This window comes from Venturia canescens, chromosome 5, assembly GCF_019457755.1.
Source record: "Venturia canescens isolate UGA chromosome 5, ASM1945775v1, whole genome shotgun sequence".
Classification (NCBI taxonomy): Eukaryota; Metazoa; Arthropoda; class Insecta; order Hymenoptera; family Ichneumonidae; genus Venturia; species Venturia canescens.
The window spans coordinates 5,209,387-5,226,478 of record NC_057425.1 but is presented as its reverse complement, the minus strand read 5'-3'; the positions used below and the strand labels follow the sequence as shown (position 1 = coordinate 5,226,478).

The following is a 17,092-nucleotide window of genomic DNA, read 5'->3' as shown; positions in this document are numbered from 1 at the left end:
AAAATATTTCGTTCGTATCGTCGATTCACTGACTAAAGATTCAACGAAATCGCACTTTCTATGGAAGTTCAAAAAAACTCTGTCTATTCAAGAACTTTCATAAACGGGGGTAAATAATCAAATTTCGAAAAAAATGGCAAGCACACTTTTTACCTCCGAAAATAACGTTCAGCTACAACAAAACGTGAAAACAAAACCGCGCAAAAATGTGTTTTTTTAGACAATATTGAATCTCGAAAGTTCCAACTCTGTGTGGAGAGTTCGTTGAATTTTTCTTGCTTTTACTCGCAATGAAATATGAACATTTTTAAAAAGAGGCGAAACCAACGTCAAAATTTGTCATTCGCCTGACTAAAAATTCTTTCCTTCCTCAAATTTTGAACCAAGAACGTCGTCCGCAAGATTTTCAAACGACCGATGCCTTCAGAGGAAATACTGAAGATTGGATGAAATTTCAAGGCAGCCGAGTCGCAATCGTTCGAACTCCACAATCAAGGAGCTCCAAGTTCCTAATATTGCATAAACAAATGGTGAAATAATAATTATAAAATATGCATATGCATGGAGGGATAAGAAACGAGCGAAACGGAACGTATCCGGATTGCTCGGGCGCGGAGACTCAAAGAGAGTCACGTTGAGTACGTGTGCATGCAAGTGCGCTGATCTCGGCGGCTGCGTGTGCAGCAGCCGAACAGGAGCGCGCGAGTAGAGCACGTTGCACCGCGGTGCAAACGGGGCTTCGCCGTTCTTTCTCTTCCTCTGCAATATCTCCGTTCTATGGATCTCTCCTTCTCCTGCTTCGCCGCTTTGGAAAACGAGCGAGCGCCGGGCCGCGACACGCCCTGCTCTGATAACACCCACACCACCATAGATAAGAACCTCGAGTGTTGTATATATCAGCATTAATAGATGTGCGTCCCGAGAAACTTTTGCAATCTAGCGAAACACGGACGCAGTCGGCTTGCAGCAGCCTTTTCATCCATATTTCACGTCGCTCAGCTGCGGACGAACGTATTCGATGAAAAAATGATGAGAAAATGCTTTGAAAAAGGAAAAAAAATGCGGAAGATTTAAAAATCAATGAAACTCAAGTGGGAAGGAAAGAATTTTGTGAAATTAAAATTGATCGTCGAGTGCATTATTGCGGAGCTCGAACGTGTTGAAATTTGATTTCGCAAAAACTTGCTCTCCTTTTTTCCACTTTTGTTTCAAAAGTCTCATCTATTTATTTCACATTCGCATGTTCGATTGCTCACTACACGAGTTAAAATTTGTTTGGACCTGCGTAAAGCATCAACGCATCGACGAGAGGACGGTGAAGAACGACATGGCCGTCTGGAGAATCTTGAAAAAGAATACGAGCGAGTTTAACGTTCGACGATCATCGGAGGCAAAAAATTGAGTGATTTCTTCGTCGTACCGAGCTGAAGTTCTCCATCGTGATGGTGTAAACCGAGCCTGCGGAGATGACGCACGGCCTTTGACTTCTGATCATGATCAAGATGAATAACTTTTGAACTCTCGGTTTCAAGTTATGCCAGTCGACCGAATATCTGCAAGAGGACTTTTACTTTTCCGAATACCGAGCACTTCGCATCGCGACGTCCAAAGGAAATTGAGTATCGGAGCCTTTCAATTTTTACTCACGCACTATTGCAAATCGACGAACTGTGGTCCAATATTTTTTGGCCGGGGACACTGAACAAATACAAACGAAATACTTGGGCCGATGCGAAACTTATGAATCTTATGAGTTCTCCAGGCTCGTCGAGGTGCATCAAAATCTAAAAATCGATAAATAGAATCGAAAAAATCAACGATTTTTCTCATTTTCTGAGAATATCCATTCAGAATAAATCAATGGAGCGCATTGTTTTGAATAAACTTTCTTCGCAGCCACTGTGCAATCCTGAGAACTGCTTACCTGCAGTTGAGTGACGCTCAACTCCAACAAGGATGCTCCTAATATCACTAGCATGCATCCATTATAAGCAGAATCGATGAGGGTAGTAAATCTGTGAGAATCAAAAGTGAAAATTGATTAATTTAAAAGTATTCGATGCTGCTCTGCTTTCGTTGATAACGTCACCATACGTTATTGCTTCTCCATGGAGATTGATGCAATGACAAATGGTGTTGTAGTGTCTGCCTTGTGCAGAGTCCTTCGAGTTGCCATCGAGGAAGCAGATTCTTTCTAGATTGATTCTAACAAATAAGTTCATTGTTATGTTGAATAAAAAATAATGTTTTGTCATAAATCGATAACAAGGATCTTTCAGTCTCGGGAAAACAGAAATTTAAACACTTTTTTACGAACTCGACGACTTTGAAGAGAGCACAGGAATGCTCCGCGATCACAAAGAACATTGCGTCGTTCGTGACCATTACCACAATTGCCAAAAAGGATTCCCAACATCCATGGGCGAATAAAAACCAGTAATAATCGTCAGAGTTCACGCCGTAGTAGGTGTTGAAGAGATAAACGTTTTCTTCTGAGCCGTTGGAGGGGACGAAAACTTCTACGATCTTTGGCATGAGAACAGGCATGAAAAGGTAGCTGAGGGTCGCCGAGTACATCCAGCCTGTAAGCGAATTGAAAAGTGTTTGAAAAATTTGAAATTTCTCAAAACTCGTGGGAAAAAGAGAAAAAATTTTAATTTAAAGCAAACATTGGACACGTCAACGTTTATTCTCACGGTAGTATGTTTTCGTGATCCAAAATCCGTGAGCAGCGCATTTGCGAAGCGCTTCCGCTTCGTGAGAATTTCCAAAACGATCCCAATCCGACGATATGTGGTCGAGTATTACACTGAACTGGAATCCCCCCCCGCATTTTCTTTCAGATTGCGATTCAGATCAGAGACGAGTGCTTAATTCGTCAGGATTTTCATCGTTTTCTAACCTTTCCCCGTTGAAAACTGACGTTCAATAACTGTACAGTGACTTGTACCCAAATGCAGAGCGGCGGTACCCACTCCAAAAATGCGTCGATGTTTGGCCATGTAATCTTCAGGTAGAGGCCCTTCCCATTCATAATTTCGATTAATATGACCCCGAGATTAAATTCTGAACAAGTAATTCTCGAGTATTTTTCACTCGCGAAAAAAATGTCTACTAAAACGCCTCCCAATCGCACTCGGCAGTCATTGAATAAAAAAAGCCCTTCCGAAAGCTTTTTTCCAGAAAAAAGTGCTCATTTGATTACCGTGACGACGTGTAATCGATTTTCATACACTTACTAAAATCAGACAATAATTTTATTAGTACAAACGTCGCTCAACTTACCTCGGGTATGACCATGCTCAGCACATTGGCACATATGAAAGTCGGTATTAGACACCTCGCAAAAATATGTTGTTCCGGCCAAGTGCCGATGACTGACATGGCGATTTTATTCCATTTGTAGAACGGGTGATCGAAAAAGCTTACCATGATCTGTGAGTAAGTTACGCGACCTTTAGCTATCGTACACTTTAAACGAAGGATCGTGGACGATGTTTTACCGCTTTTTATTTATTTTTTTTATGAAACAACGATTTGACAAAGACATGGGTCAGTGAACACCAATTTTCGACAGTTTTCTCACGAATGTAGCCATTAAATTGCATACGAAACTCAAAATTGTAACTTTTTGGGATCTCCAGAAGGAGCCTTTTCACTGTTCACTTCATTCTTACTCCTGCCCTGAAGATAAAATTTCTGCAAAGTTGTGAGTAATGAAATCGCACTTTTTTCCCAGCGAGGAATAATGGAAACGAGGATCAGGTTTCAGCGTCGAAAATTTCCATACAAAAACGTTCAGCTCCATCGTCAGTACTCTTCCAATAACATGAATTATTATTTAATCAAGCAATTTCGTTTGTGGATGTACCATCAAAACTGATACTGCGTAAGTTAATCGCTCGACGGAACACCTCTCCTCGTCCCCACTCGATGGAGTCTCTCCGAGAGCGAAGTTAGTTCTCTGCCTGGTCCACTTTTGGAATTCTCGTGCCCCTCTGAATTGAAACTCGAGCAAATATTGACTTAACGAATCAAAATGAAGAGTCATTCGATCGAAGCTGACCTCCATACGAGGCCCGTCAGTAGCTAAACCAGGTCATCGACTACGATGACTTGGAAGAATGACGACGCTAAGCGCAAGTAAAGTGATCAAAAATGTCAAAGAAAACGAACCTTTCTCGCGGATTTCCATGAGCCCTAATGACTGGCAACTATTCTAACGACAAATGAGACATTCGTTTGAACTTTTCAATGAATATGAAAAGGTGCCTGAGGTGAAAACAAAGTGTTTCAACGTACCGCAGGAGAGGGCCAGCGTCGTTTGACGTCGCACAAACCCCGTACGTCGCGTGATTCTTACTGATTAAATATTCCTTCAGGAAAAAAGTTCTATCTGGTGTTGGACGAATCGTGTAGTTTTTCTTAATTAAAAATTCCTTTGGCGCACCAAAGTTTTACCTCGCGTTTCCAGTATTCCGATTGATATTGGCTGACGATACGTAACTTCAATCGGAATCGATCCGCATACGGTGCGCAAGTCATTCAAAGTAATAAAATTCAACTTTTTGCTTGATTCGTTATTTCACGAGGCTCGGTCATCATATTGTAATATTTTTTCATTCCAACTTGGCGTTCGTCATGGAGCAGTCGTAACCATCGAGCAGAGAGCGAGTGCGGAATCGAGTGTTTCTCAAGAGTCCAAAAGTTCAACTCAAAATTTAAACGAATTATCGAAAACAAATTTTTCGACATAGCAATACATTGCTGACCGCAAACTCTACCAAAGATTTTCAAGTTTTTCGAGTGTTTCCTACCACAATCTCGGGGTCGTGTGATTGTGCGCGTGGGTGCGTCCGTATCCGTGTCCAGGTGCCTGCGTGGTCGTGTGCGAATCTGCATCTGTCTCCACTGACAAAAAGTTTGGTTTTTATCGAAATAAACCCTCTAAAACAAAAATATTAAATTCGATACAAGCGACAAAATATTCTTGAGCCGTGACAAAATAATTTGTTAATTCTGATACAAAAGTTAATGGTCGAACTTGGCGTTTCGTTCATTCAATCATGCTAGCGATGTCCCTTGAATCAACTCGATTGTTGAAATTCAAACAAATATTTAGTAAATCGCGTTCGATTTCAGTGATTTTTTAAATTTACAAAGTAAAAAAATCGCTGAATCCACCAAATTTTTACCCAAAAAAAATGCATTTTGTTCAACCCACAATTTTTTCCCCCGTGCCTGTTTGACTGTGTGCCCGAATTTTTGTGTCCACATTTTTAGATGGTGTCTGTGTGCGATCGCACGAGTGTATTTGAGTCTGTGTGTCGTGGACTCTTTCCTCACCGGGAGCTTCGCCCCCTGCGCCAGGCTGCCTGTCGGCTCAAATTGTATGCTGTGTGGAAACGTTTCTCTTCCAATATTTTCTCGTTTATCTGGAAAGCGTTAAAAAAGTCCAGAAAACCCCCCAAAAACTGTTATTTTCGAGTGCAAAAACGTGGCAGAGCTCGCGCAAGCTTTCTCTTTCGCTGCTCGACTTCGATCCCCAGCCCCTTCCTTTGTTTCCTTATTCTTATTTTATCTCCGATGGATAGAATAAGGAAACAATTCATTTTGCACGGTGCGCACACTGATTAGTGGAGCTGGCAAGTGGGAGCAGTTATAAAAGGACTTTTCTGACGTGTTCGAATAATTGTAAAAGCTGGTAGTAATTATTTAACTGTTCATAAATACTGCTCGAAATACACACTGGTATAAAGCCTGCAAGTTATTTCTGAATCAGTTGTTACAGAAAAATCCTTCGTGCGATATTCTTTCGATGAAGTTTTTCAATTTAGCCAGTAGAATGTGTGAGCATTGCGTAATTCGAACGCGCTATTTCGCGTTACTTTTACGTTTCCGTATAAGCGTCTGATAGGCTCGATAAGACGTACGATACGGAGAGATAGAAAAAGGAGCGCCGTCTTTGTAGCTCCGCAGGTAAGTGTACGTACGATAAATTTCTATGTGTACAAAGTACGACTGTAACTGAACGTTTTAACTGTGGCAGCGCGCCAGAAAATATGTATACGTGTACATGAGGCGATCCAGTCTACAACGCTTTTCACCCTCGCCCGCGATAATGAGAATTTATGTATTTGCATTTGCAGTGAATTTCCACATTGACTAAACTTACAAAGCGCTAATTTACCAATTTGATCTTTCGCGGAGTCGGTTCACTGTGAGATAGTCTGCTGCTGCTCTCGACGCCTTCGAACAATGTTTATCTGCTTGTGGCGTTTCATTTGACTCGGCAATCATGACTTTTTTGGTCTTTTGATTGAGAGAGTCTCAAGCGAGCGCAGAATCACAGGTGTGAAACAAAGCAAGCGCGTCGAAGGCGCTGCAACTCGTGTCAAGAAACCGGTACGTGCCTTACGCTGGAGTTTCTTTGGACTCGCATCATTACAGACTCGAGAAAACTTGTCGTCATTATGCGCAGGTGAGCAGTGCCAGAGTTCAAAAGTCCTCGGTTCCTGGACGACTGTGCCGCCGGGATAAGAAGCTGTCAGGAAAAACGAGTTCGAAAGTTTTTTCGTTCGGAAATCTCCCGCAGAGTTTTCTCAAAATTCGACACTTTCGTTGGGTTTCGTTTTTCGACTTAAACGAATGCGGGAAATTGTCGGATTGTTTTAAAGTCTGCAGCCACTTTCGAATGTTATTATTTTGTTTGTATATCTGCCTGAAAAAATCAAACTTTTTTCATCGAAACTGAAGATAATGATTCGTACTCCTCCGCGAAGAACGGCCTCGTTTCGATTTGTCCACGATGACAACTTCCGGCGAGCTCAACGTGAAACATTGCAACGCGGATCAAGTCTCCTCTTAGTCACGCTCATTAACTCTCTCCCAAGAATGGAGAAGTCTCGGAATATCGCTCGACTGCGATTAAGGCACAAAGGTCTTTGCGTCCACAAAAAATACCTGCGCTCACAATCTCGTTGGCAGAAGTCATTCGAATCTTCGCTGTTAACTGTGCCATTGACTCGGGGTTGTTAAAGCCTCGCAAACTCGAGACGGACGATTTTTCACGATCGATTAATATCAGGAAAGACAGTGACGAGGTGAAGAAGAGCCCACGAAACTCTAAATTATCATCGTTGTCACAATTCATCGATTCACAGTAACCAAGTCTGCGAATAATGGAAAGTATTTAAACTGGGAAAGGCACAAAAAGAAACTCAACATTAAATTTCACCTCGAATCGGCAGTGCTTCGCTGCCCAATTCAAATCCGCAGTTCCTCAGGGTTTTCTCGTCTCGTCACGCGTTCTCGAGGATCTTTTCCCATGCGATAGTGTTGCCTGTTGGACTAGAAATGGCGAAGAACGCGTCGCTCATCTCAGCCGTTAGAAAGGCCGGCACGTGTGCCCATCGCCGAGCCTTAATGCTCGTAGCACTTCCATCAATGGGAATTAAGGATTCTGCGGCGGTACAGCCGGATGGGCAATATCCTCGGCGTAAATACGCACGTACACGGGCAAACAAAATGAGTCTTCTTTGCTCTACACGCGTCATAATAAAGAGGAATGGACGTTGGGTGCGCATGGGTTTACAAGGTACGAAGCGGAGAGCCTCGGATGCTCGTTTTAAACTTGTGTCGCCCATGTAGGCAGATAATGAGAGATATACGAGGATGTAAATGATATACTAATGCAGGAAATGCCCTGTACGGACCTATGCATCATCGGTCCAGGTGTCAGAAGGCTCTAAGGCGCTCTGGCCACCTTGGCTCGAGTCTCGTAAAGTCGTGTGTCATGTCACTTGCCATTCGTATTTAAAATATATATCTCGATTTCAATGTGATCTTGCGTGTACGAATAACTCGAGGGACTCGAGCCAGACGCGTTCGTTTTATCTCTGCGATCAAGTTTTAAAGAGGTTCCCAGTCATCTCAGCAGTCCCAGTTGCTTGCCAACCCCACCTGTGAATATGTTATCGTATAATAAAATACAAAGAGTCTGGTTGACTATAAATTCATGGTTCTTGGGGCCATTGAGGTTCTCGATTTCAGGATGAATGAATTTTTTTTTTTTTATACACATGGAACGTCATCGAATTTCATCAGAGAATCGTACTCATGAGCACTCGTAAAACAGGATCGAAGATTTTTATTCGGTTTTATTGGCTTTTTCGTATTGGAAGGAAAATCGAGCCGAAATAGGCTTCGGGTTGACGTCGACTATGGTTGTGCTACTCGTACATCTTTTGTGTTTTTTAGAAAAATTCAAATGTGCCGTTTTCGGAATCATTTTTTTTTTTCTTCTCGAAATTCATAGAAATTTGTAATCGGAAAGCAAATTCCCTCGAGAACCGCAATGGATCGTAACCCGAAATAATAAAATCTTCCAAGCGACGGCTTTTACTCGAATAAGGAAGTAAAAATTGGCCTGCCTTCGAACTCGCTTCGATATTCCAACAGGAAATATATTCGATTTACCGCTAACGCGATGAATTCACGCATTTCACTGTGTATCATCGTACGAAATCTGTGTAGAGTGTGAAGTGAGAGATCGAGCATGACTGTGAGGATGATACCGAAGATCATAGATGCGGAGAGACGACGCGACGACAACGGAATCGAAGCGTTCGAAACCGACACCAGTCTCGAGTTGATTGTCAGGATTGATGATGCAGCGATTTCGTGGAATAATCGAAGCTACTCGGGTTGAATCGACGCAAGAAATATTCAGAATGAAATTTAACAGTGGTCGACACGCGGGAGTGAAAAATTATGGGTTTGCGCACAAGTTTGAACGAAGGGTCGCACCTTGCGGCACAATGTTTATACGTTAACGTTGAGATTCGCGAGAGCTGGTGGAATTAAGGCTGTTAGAAAAGTCCTCTCGCCTCGAGCCGAATAAATTACACAGGTCACTGAACAATACGTTTAATTAACAGGACCTGCTCGAGCGAGGGAGATCTGACTTATTCGTGATTGTTTATCCGCCTTGCAGAGTGTATGATTATTACTTATTCCTGGTTATTGTTATTATCAGCTTTACTATAACTATTATAATTGTATAACGTCGAACGTGCAGCAGTTGTAACACTTACTTTCGTTCGTGACGCTTGTTTATACGAAACTTTTCTCCGTCACAATGATCATTTCCCTTTGGATCGAAAGCTACTTGAATTTCTGTCTTTCGAAAGTGGATCGTAAATTTGAAAAACGAGAGTTTTCGAATCGATTAAACAGAGATGATTTTTAGTGAAATATTCATGTATAAGAACTTTTTGAAGAAATTTTGAGGGTCGATAATAAATTCAATTTGCTTGATGTATGAAAAAGGAAATAAAAATATGTCAAGGTGATGGCAAACTTGATGAATTCTTCGTGCGTATCAATTCCAGGATTTAGTTCACACCCGGAACTCACGTGTTTTCTTGTGTGGAATGTAGTACAAGCTTACCGGAAATTAGAAAATCTCCATTCAATCTTTAAGGAGTTAATGCGAACACGAGATTGCTCTTTCGTGTTTGTAATCATCGCGAAATCCAATCATTCGATCATGTCGAGGATTGCAAGCTCGAGAAGGTACTCGCAACCGATCATCCTACCAACAATTGAAATCTACGACACTTGCTGCCCTTTTCATAATAAAAAAAACGAATTTTCCAAGCTGAATGGAAAAAAATGAACAAACATTTCAAATATCTACGGATTTAAACTCGGAAAAATTGTGTCGTGTTTGGTGAGGTGTATTTGAGAGATGCACTTCAGAAACGCGCGTTTGTGTAGCTGCTGGTGAACCTGAAAAGTGGTTTATTCTCGTGCGTGGGTTGTGTGGAGCACTCGAAATGGTGGTTGAGAGGACGATTCTGAACAACGGAGTGATACGGAAGAATAAAAAATTCAAGAGTCGAATCGAAGTGAAAAAGGCGATGGTGGCGAGAGCCTGACGCAGCAGCCCCCACAAAAACCTACGCGAATTCATTCTACGAGATCGCTCGTCGGGCTTTTTCCTCATTGAAAGTCCTTTGATCTAGTCACCTCGCGCGGCGTCCCTGTGTTGATCTCCATCCGGCTGATCGAGTGATCCGCGTCGTATCGAAATTAGAAACCGCTCGAAGAAGCGTTCTCGCCTTCTGGTTTAGTGCGAGGCCATCGTCTGCCCTCCACCGCAAAAAAAAAAAAACTTGTGCTCTCAAAGACGTCTCCTGATGCGTGACAACTCGGTCAATCGTGATTTACGTCAGACTCGTATCTGCGTGCGCAAGCAAAACGCCGAGGAACATTTTTAGCCCACTCGGAAATTCGGGCCATTGAAAAACCTAATTAATTAATTAATTAAGCCCAAGTTCGTCCTATTCGTTGCTCCTTTTGCAGCGTCCCGATGCTCCACAATTTCTTAGCCTTCGCCCGCGGTAGTTCATTGACAATCGAAATAAATCCTCGCTCCTCGGACAACGATCGAATTTCAATTGTCACCTTGTTCGAGGACGCGCGGGCTCTTTGCCAACGAAAATCCCTTGACCGGCTCACCAGTCTTCTCTTCACCACGCGCGCAAACACCGATCCAATTAACGTACCACAACCATTCCGAAATAAATCTTCCAGAACCGGCCCGCCAGCTGATCCCCCAGATTATTCCGTATTTTCCCTATAAAAAACTGTACTTTTGCCTCCGTTTCTCGAGACGATCTGATTTATTATATTTCAAATGGATACGCCTCGTTTCGGATCCCGAACAAAGCTGGGTAACTCGCGAATTCATCTTCGATTTCTGCTCCCAATTTTCTTTTCACCAATCTTCTTACCTTCTGTGAGCAAACAGCGAATAAAAATTGTCTCCAATGAATCCTCGACTATAATCCTTATCATTATCGTAATACGTTTCTTAAAAATTGAACAAATTCTGGATAAATTGAATGAATAATTTAAAAAATTAATGAAATTTGTCTTGACGCAGGAATTTTTGGCTTTATCGTCCTAAGAGTAATTTCGAGCACGTGTAAATTACGTAATTCTCACACGATCCCTCTCGCAAACGTGGGGACTGAGCCGTGATGAAAAAATGTCTGGAATAATGGCCAGATAACATTTGACTTGACATAGGAAAAGGTAAAAAGGTAATTTTATTACATAAACGAGTAATCAACGATGGAAGAAAATTAACACGCTCCTTTCTGATGACGAAGCTAATTAAAAATAATAATCGGTTGTGAGGGGCGATCTCTCGATTCGTCTGGCACATATAACGACAAATGCATCGTCTCCGTGAACCGGGCGCGCGCGCGGTCTGCTCGTCTCGGATGGAGAGTGTCGGCGAAGTTGCAGGACAAGCTATGAGGCCGCAATGAGGGAGAGACTTAGAAAGTGAAACTGAAAACCCGGAGAGCGACGTCGGCAAGTCGGATGCGAGAGTGCCGCTCGTCGACCCCACCCTGGCGTGGTCACCGTTCTCTGTTATACCGAGCCTCCGTATATCCTCATGTAGTATATACCAAGAGAGAACTTGAGTATGTATACACGTGAGAGGAGAGCACGGGGAGAGAAGGAAGAAAAAAATCGTCGCGAGTGCACACACGCACACTCGCACACGGAGAAACGAGCAAGAGCTCGAGAGTTCTCTCCGCGTGTGCACACGATCTGAAGTAATGCTTCGCAAGATTAATAAATCCAAGCAACGATGCGATTGAGGCACAACAATATTCAGCATCGATCGAAAATCCACGAGCCTCGAATTTCGACCCGTCGTTAATCCTCTCGAAACGAAGAAAGTTCATTCTCAATAAAAAACAAACTGTCTCGGAGGCACCGCAGTCGGAAAAAATGCTTGGACGCGCAAATGACGATTTTTGCTAAGCTTTTTTGCGGAATGTTATAGCAACGAGAGCTCAACTGGCTCGCAACGGTTGGTGTGCACCGTGTGCATAAGAGATTAGAGTGCGAACAGTGTGCTAGGCAAGGCAAAAAGAAGGGGCGACTGCGCAGAGATAGATTGCACGCGATGACAATTTTTATCGTCGTTTCGCTTCAAGCCCCGCGCGCGCGTTCCTTCGATCGCGCCGAGTTGACCAAACCACTGGTCTCTTCCAGGCGTCCCAGCGAAGCGTGTCCGTCGCTCTACAGCCCAGAGATCACCGCGCAGCAGCCTCTCCGCCGTTGGCGAGGTATAATAAGCGATTCGATCGAGTCCTGTTTGGTCCCATGGTGTGTATAGAAATATACACGTACATCGTTCTCGAGAGAGTCCTAGTCCACGAGAGAGGAGGAGGGCGAGAGAGGGATTCTTAGAAAGTAAAACCGAAGACTTAGACACCAGAACAGGCGAGGCGCGAAGAGAGAACCCCACCCTGCTGAACCTCGTGCTAGTTCGACGTTAGTTAGGCTACGTGTACACTTGGAGAGCTTCTTGCCAACCTGGAGCACACACTCGCCTGGCACACGTGTGTGGAAAGTGCAAGCCGCCTGCTGCTTAACTAAATCTAGATCCGAACAGCGCATTAGCTATGCAGCTGTACCTTCTATTTCACATTTTCCTAATCCTCTATCAAATTTTGCCTTTTTCATCGCCGTCATTTCCTTCCAGCCAAGATTCACCAGGGAGAGAGTCCAGATTTTTTGACGATACTCGAGTAAAAGTGGAACGACCTTTCTTTTGGTTTCCTCGGAAACGTCTCCCTTCGACGCGCATTTCATTTTTTAGCGCAGCTCTCGAGCAACTGGAATTTCCCTTCCATTCAATTAGGATTGAAAGCGAAGTATTTTTCGAAAAAGTGGCTTTGAAAATCTTGTCACTTGGTCGGATCGTCGAAATCTTTGAGTCCAGCTCCGATTACTCTGTCGCGCTCCCAGATATGACGCACACATCGAGACGGAGTCGAACGTCTTTTGTCAATCAGCGGAGCAAAGCCTTGTAAACTGGCCAAGAACGAAAAGCTTGTGTCTCAGCTCGCGCGAACAAGAAGGAAGCAGAGTCCAACGAGAATTCGTACACTCATCAGTTATCGAGTGCGTTCCTGCAGAGTTGGTCGGTTAAGGAAAAACGATGAGTCTTTTCGCGCACCGCTGGTTATATCTTTTCGTGCAATCTGCGCGGGACGTTTTCGCGATACGAGGATGGAACTCTTCAATTGAGGAATCATCGCTGCTGCTGCTGCTGCTGCAGGTGTAAAAACAGGTCACTTCTTTCCCGTACACCTGCAACAAAAACTATACAAGCATCGGAAAAAATGATAAAATAACCTCGACTCAAGTGATTTTCACGCACCTTTTCAATGTTTCATTCTTAACGCCCGGCAATCGCCAGTTTTTTCTAATCGCTTCATCAACTCTTCCTGAAACCCTGGGACGTGAGCTATTTTTACGCTTGTTAAGTTGGTCCGACACCGCCATGGCTGAGCACACGAAAGAAAGACAGAAAAAGTGAAGCAGAGTTGAGAGCGCGTGGAAGCGACGACGACAGAGAAGATGACAGTGGCTTACGCTTTCCTGTAATGGGGCTATCCCGTAAACGGTTTGGATGCTCCATCCTCCATAAATGGAATGCCCAGCAGCCCGCACAAACAGCAGCAGCAGCAGCAGCAAGCTAGTCTCAGTGTCGTAGTGAACGAGCGTATCAGAAGGAGGCATCTCCGCTCCGAGTTGAGAGGAACGGGGAGCTTCTTTCCTCTCTCGCCGCGATGTTTGTAGCCCTCGCGTACCCCATGGCAATAACGTTGATCCATCCTCTCATACAATTACACATTGCAACTTGTATATGTTTTATGTAGTCTATATACGTACAGATTCTATGCGGATACTAATGTGCACTAGCTCAATGCGCTCAGTGAGTTGAGAGCGTGTGTGGGAAGAATGTGGAATATCGCGAATGGAATGAGGCAGCCTGGGATTTCACACACCCAAAGTACGTAAGAACTCGTGATGTATGTCTGTATAGACGGTGAAGTACATCGTACGAACGTGTATATAAAATACTGAACGTAACATGAAAATGTAGATTTCAAAGTTTTTCTTCGTCCACCATTTAAATATGTGCCACGTTATTATCACACGAATACGTAAGCACTTTATATGTTTTATTACCACGTTTTCATGGAGCTGGAACGTAAACGAGTGTAAAATGCACTGTAACAAAACCTCGGGAAATAACAGTTAGCAGGAGACCTAATAGGCTTTCGAGGTCCTTCCTTAAGGCTGTGTTACACATTTTACAGGAACTTGCGGTGGTTTGTACATTCCTTCCGATCATTCCATCCCTGCAGGGTTTAATCTCTGATGATTTTATTTATGAATACAGCCACGAGACTCTCTGTATCGAAAGATTCGTATTTCGTTGAAAGCAGGAACCGCCGATGTGAGTTTTTCGTTCAGTGTCGTTGAGTACTTGAGATCTTTACGTACGTGCACGCAGGTATTTGTGACACAATATGCAAATGAATATCGTTATATTTCAATCTTTGAGAAATGACTTCCCAGTCCGGAACAAATGTTATGTTAAATCTTCAATTTGGAATATGTTTTTAGATCATTTTCACCCAATCGGTAATCCAGACTCGACTTTTCTCGTGGGAAAATCGAGGACCATTAATCTTCGTTTACGACCGATTACGAGTGCAGATGAAAAAAATGGGCTCGGATTTCGTCTTGACAATTTTTTTGCATGTCGACGACTCTACCAGACTTTTTTTAATCTCTCATGAATACGATGGATCCAAAGATCCTTCGAGATGATTTTCATCGAGAGGATGCCCAGCATTTCAGCTTAACTAGTCCTAGTTTTGTTGAACTTAGCGAGATCTCATCACTCTCCGGAGCATTCTTTCGATCGGAATGATACGGTAATCTAGCAAGCACAGCAATTATAGCACGGGCATCCGGCACGAACAGCTCCCAGGCCAGAGGACTCAACGTTACCCTCGAGGCAAGCGCATAAACTGACTAATGAACGCCGGGCTGGCCGGCGAGGCGGGCATGGGCAAGGAAGAGGAATATGAAAAGGAGACAAAAAGAGGAGAGTAGAAGGTGAAATCCGAGCGAAGTGGCCCAGTTTATAGTTGGCCGATACAATTACCGAAAGAAGACTGATCAGCCCGGATTAGGCGATGTGGGGGCATGAAACTTTTTCCTCCTTCCTCTTGCTCACTCTCTCTTTCCTTTAATTTCGTGTGCCGTTGGTATGATTATTCGAGGAATAAGAGAGACCGAGTGGCGGGTATCCTCATTGGGATTTCTCTCGAGACGGTGGGTGGCAAGAAAGATCGGAGTGTAACTACATGGAAGAGATGATGAGAGTCATCGCCGTAGCTGCTGGCAATGTCCAAAACGGTTGCGCCATTGTTGGCTTCTTACACCAAAGCTTTGGCGATCGTGTTATTTCAAGGCCCTCCCTCTTTGGGAAGCAAGCGAGAGAGGTGGAGAGGGAGGCAATAGAGAGAAAGAGGAAGAATGTTTCAAGGCACTGACTCAGGATGCTGCTGTTGTTGTTACTGCCGCTGCTGGACCCGGCCTACCGCTATCGCCGACAGAGAGATCCGAGCCAAAGATATATTATCGATGAGGCTACGTTCTCTCCCTCTCCTTCAAATGAACTTACGCGCGAGCGACCATTTGTCCTGGTTAATAAGAAAGCGTCGTATCTCTCGCTCTCGTCGCTGTACCCCAAACGAGATTCTCAAGATTACTTTTCCAGGGCCATGGGCGTTACGCATTACCGTACGCTCGCACCCAGCATCACCGGCTCTCCTAAGTCATTCCGCCAGCGAAAGAAAACTTCTTCATCTCTTCCGGAACAAGCGAGAGCTCGTTTCCTCGTTCTGACCTCGGCACTGGCCACTGACCAGCTCCTCTTCCGCGCCTGCGACTTCGCCACCGTCATCGCTTATCTACAAAATCTCATCGAACCGATTCGTTCTGATCCTCTCCAATCCTGGCAATCTCTGACACCTCCGCATCCATCGTAAGTAAGAAAAACTGAGGAATGTGGGTACGCCTTGATGCTGGATATTTGACGACTGTAGGGAATACCAAACTCGACGATCTTCAACGAAATGGCTTTTCAAAGGATTTTTTAACATTGATGTTCTTCAGGCCTTTCTAAATTGGTGGAAAAAAATGAAAAATAATATTCCTGGGGAATGAGCAAATCATGAAATGTGATTTCGTTGAACCAGGCGTTTTGGTGGTTGCTCTGTATCTCTGTGTCAACGCAATCGATCCGAGTTGATTGATCTACTTCGTGATGAGTCGAGACTAAAGAGACTCGAGCGCGATAATAAGTGGACCTGTCATCTTCGTTGAAGAGTTTCTCATTCTGCCACAATATTGGCAAATTAATATTGATCGGTGGTACAGCAATCAATCACTCGCAGGAATCACTTGGTTCGCCAATCTTTCCTGGTCTCGTCATTCGTTTCCCTAAATCACGTACGTAACCGCAACGTGGAGAGTATTTGTACGATAAATCCGTGACTCCTCGAGCGTCGTCACAACGACCAGGTGAAGCGCGAATCACCAACAGCAGAATGAACTTTTAGCTTGCACGTTTCTCGTCATGGGATTTGTCCACGTGGACTACGATCGACGATAATCGATCGACGATGATTAAGCCTCGTTGATTTATCCGTGGTCGCGAGCAGGACTCCCGCGCGAACGTCACACGGCTGCATCATTGCCATTCCTCATTTCAATGCAAAGTTCAAAGTCGAGCTAAAACTCGCTCAGCGCAGTGACATGTGAACACCTGGCTGCTAAGAGAGCGCGAGATTGATTGATATCGCGAGTCGCAATGTACGCAATCGACGAAATAGGTGATCAGAAATGAAATATCGAAGAGTTTAAGAGTTCTGAAGAAACCTGATGGAAGAATCGCACTTCCCGGTTAATCAAGCATTCGCCTGAATGCTCGAATCAGCGGACAATACAGCGAGGATTGAAAGTCCTCAAGGACGATCGACCGTCAACGAATCGACGTAATTTTCAAAATTTTTTCTACAAACTACGAAAACTATTCCACGAGTGTCCCGAAGACTGGAAAGTTTGCGCAGCATATGCAGCCGAGCGAGTGTATCGAGTACCGGGATCCTGGTGTCATCAACTATTGTGCATA

At 43.9% G+C, this 17,092-nt stretch overlaps 1 protein-coding gene across 1 annotated transcript; it reads right to left on the bottom strand.

Moving 5' to 3' along the window:
- Positions 1 to 1,216: 1,216 nt before the first annotated feature.
- On the bottom strand, positions 1,217 to 3,902 carry LOC122410625 (odorant receptor 4-like). The gene is made up of 9 exons (XM_043418905.1): positions 3,286 to 3,902; positions 2,903 to 3,022; positions 2,697 to 2,814; positions 2,318 to 2,582; positions 2,095 to 2,205; positions 1,925 to 2,015; positions 1,648 to 1,784; positions 1,421 to 1,553; positions 1,217 to 1,344 (listed from the first exon to the last, which is right to left on the bottom strand). The coding sequence occupies exons 1-9, from the start codon at positions 3,430 to 3,432 to the stop codon at positions 1,294 to 1,296; spliced, it is 1,173 nt and encodes a 390-aa protein (XP_043274840.1). The 5' UTR covers positions 3,433 to 3,902; the 3' UTR covers positions 1,217 to 1,293.
- Positions 3,903 to 17,092: the final 13,190 nt, after the last annotated feature.

Coding starts and splice junctions, on each gene's coding strand:
- LOC122410625 (XM_043418905.1), bottom strand. CDS start 3,432: ATGGTAAGCTTTTTCGATCACCCGTTCTACAAATGGAATAAAATCGCC. Junction 3,023..3,285: donor TGAGCATGGTCATACCCGAG/GTAAGTTGAGCG, acceptor ATGAATGGGAAG/GGCCTCTACCTGAAGATTAC. Junction 1,785..1,924: donor TGAGCGTCACTCAACTGCAG/GTAAGCAGTTCT, acceptor ATCGATTTTTAG/ATTTTGATGCACCTCGACGA.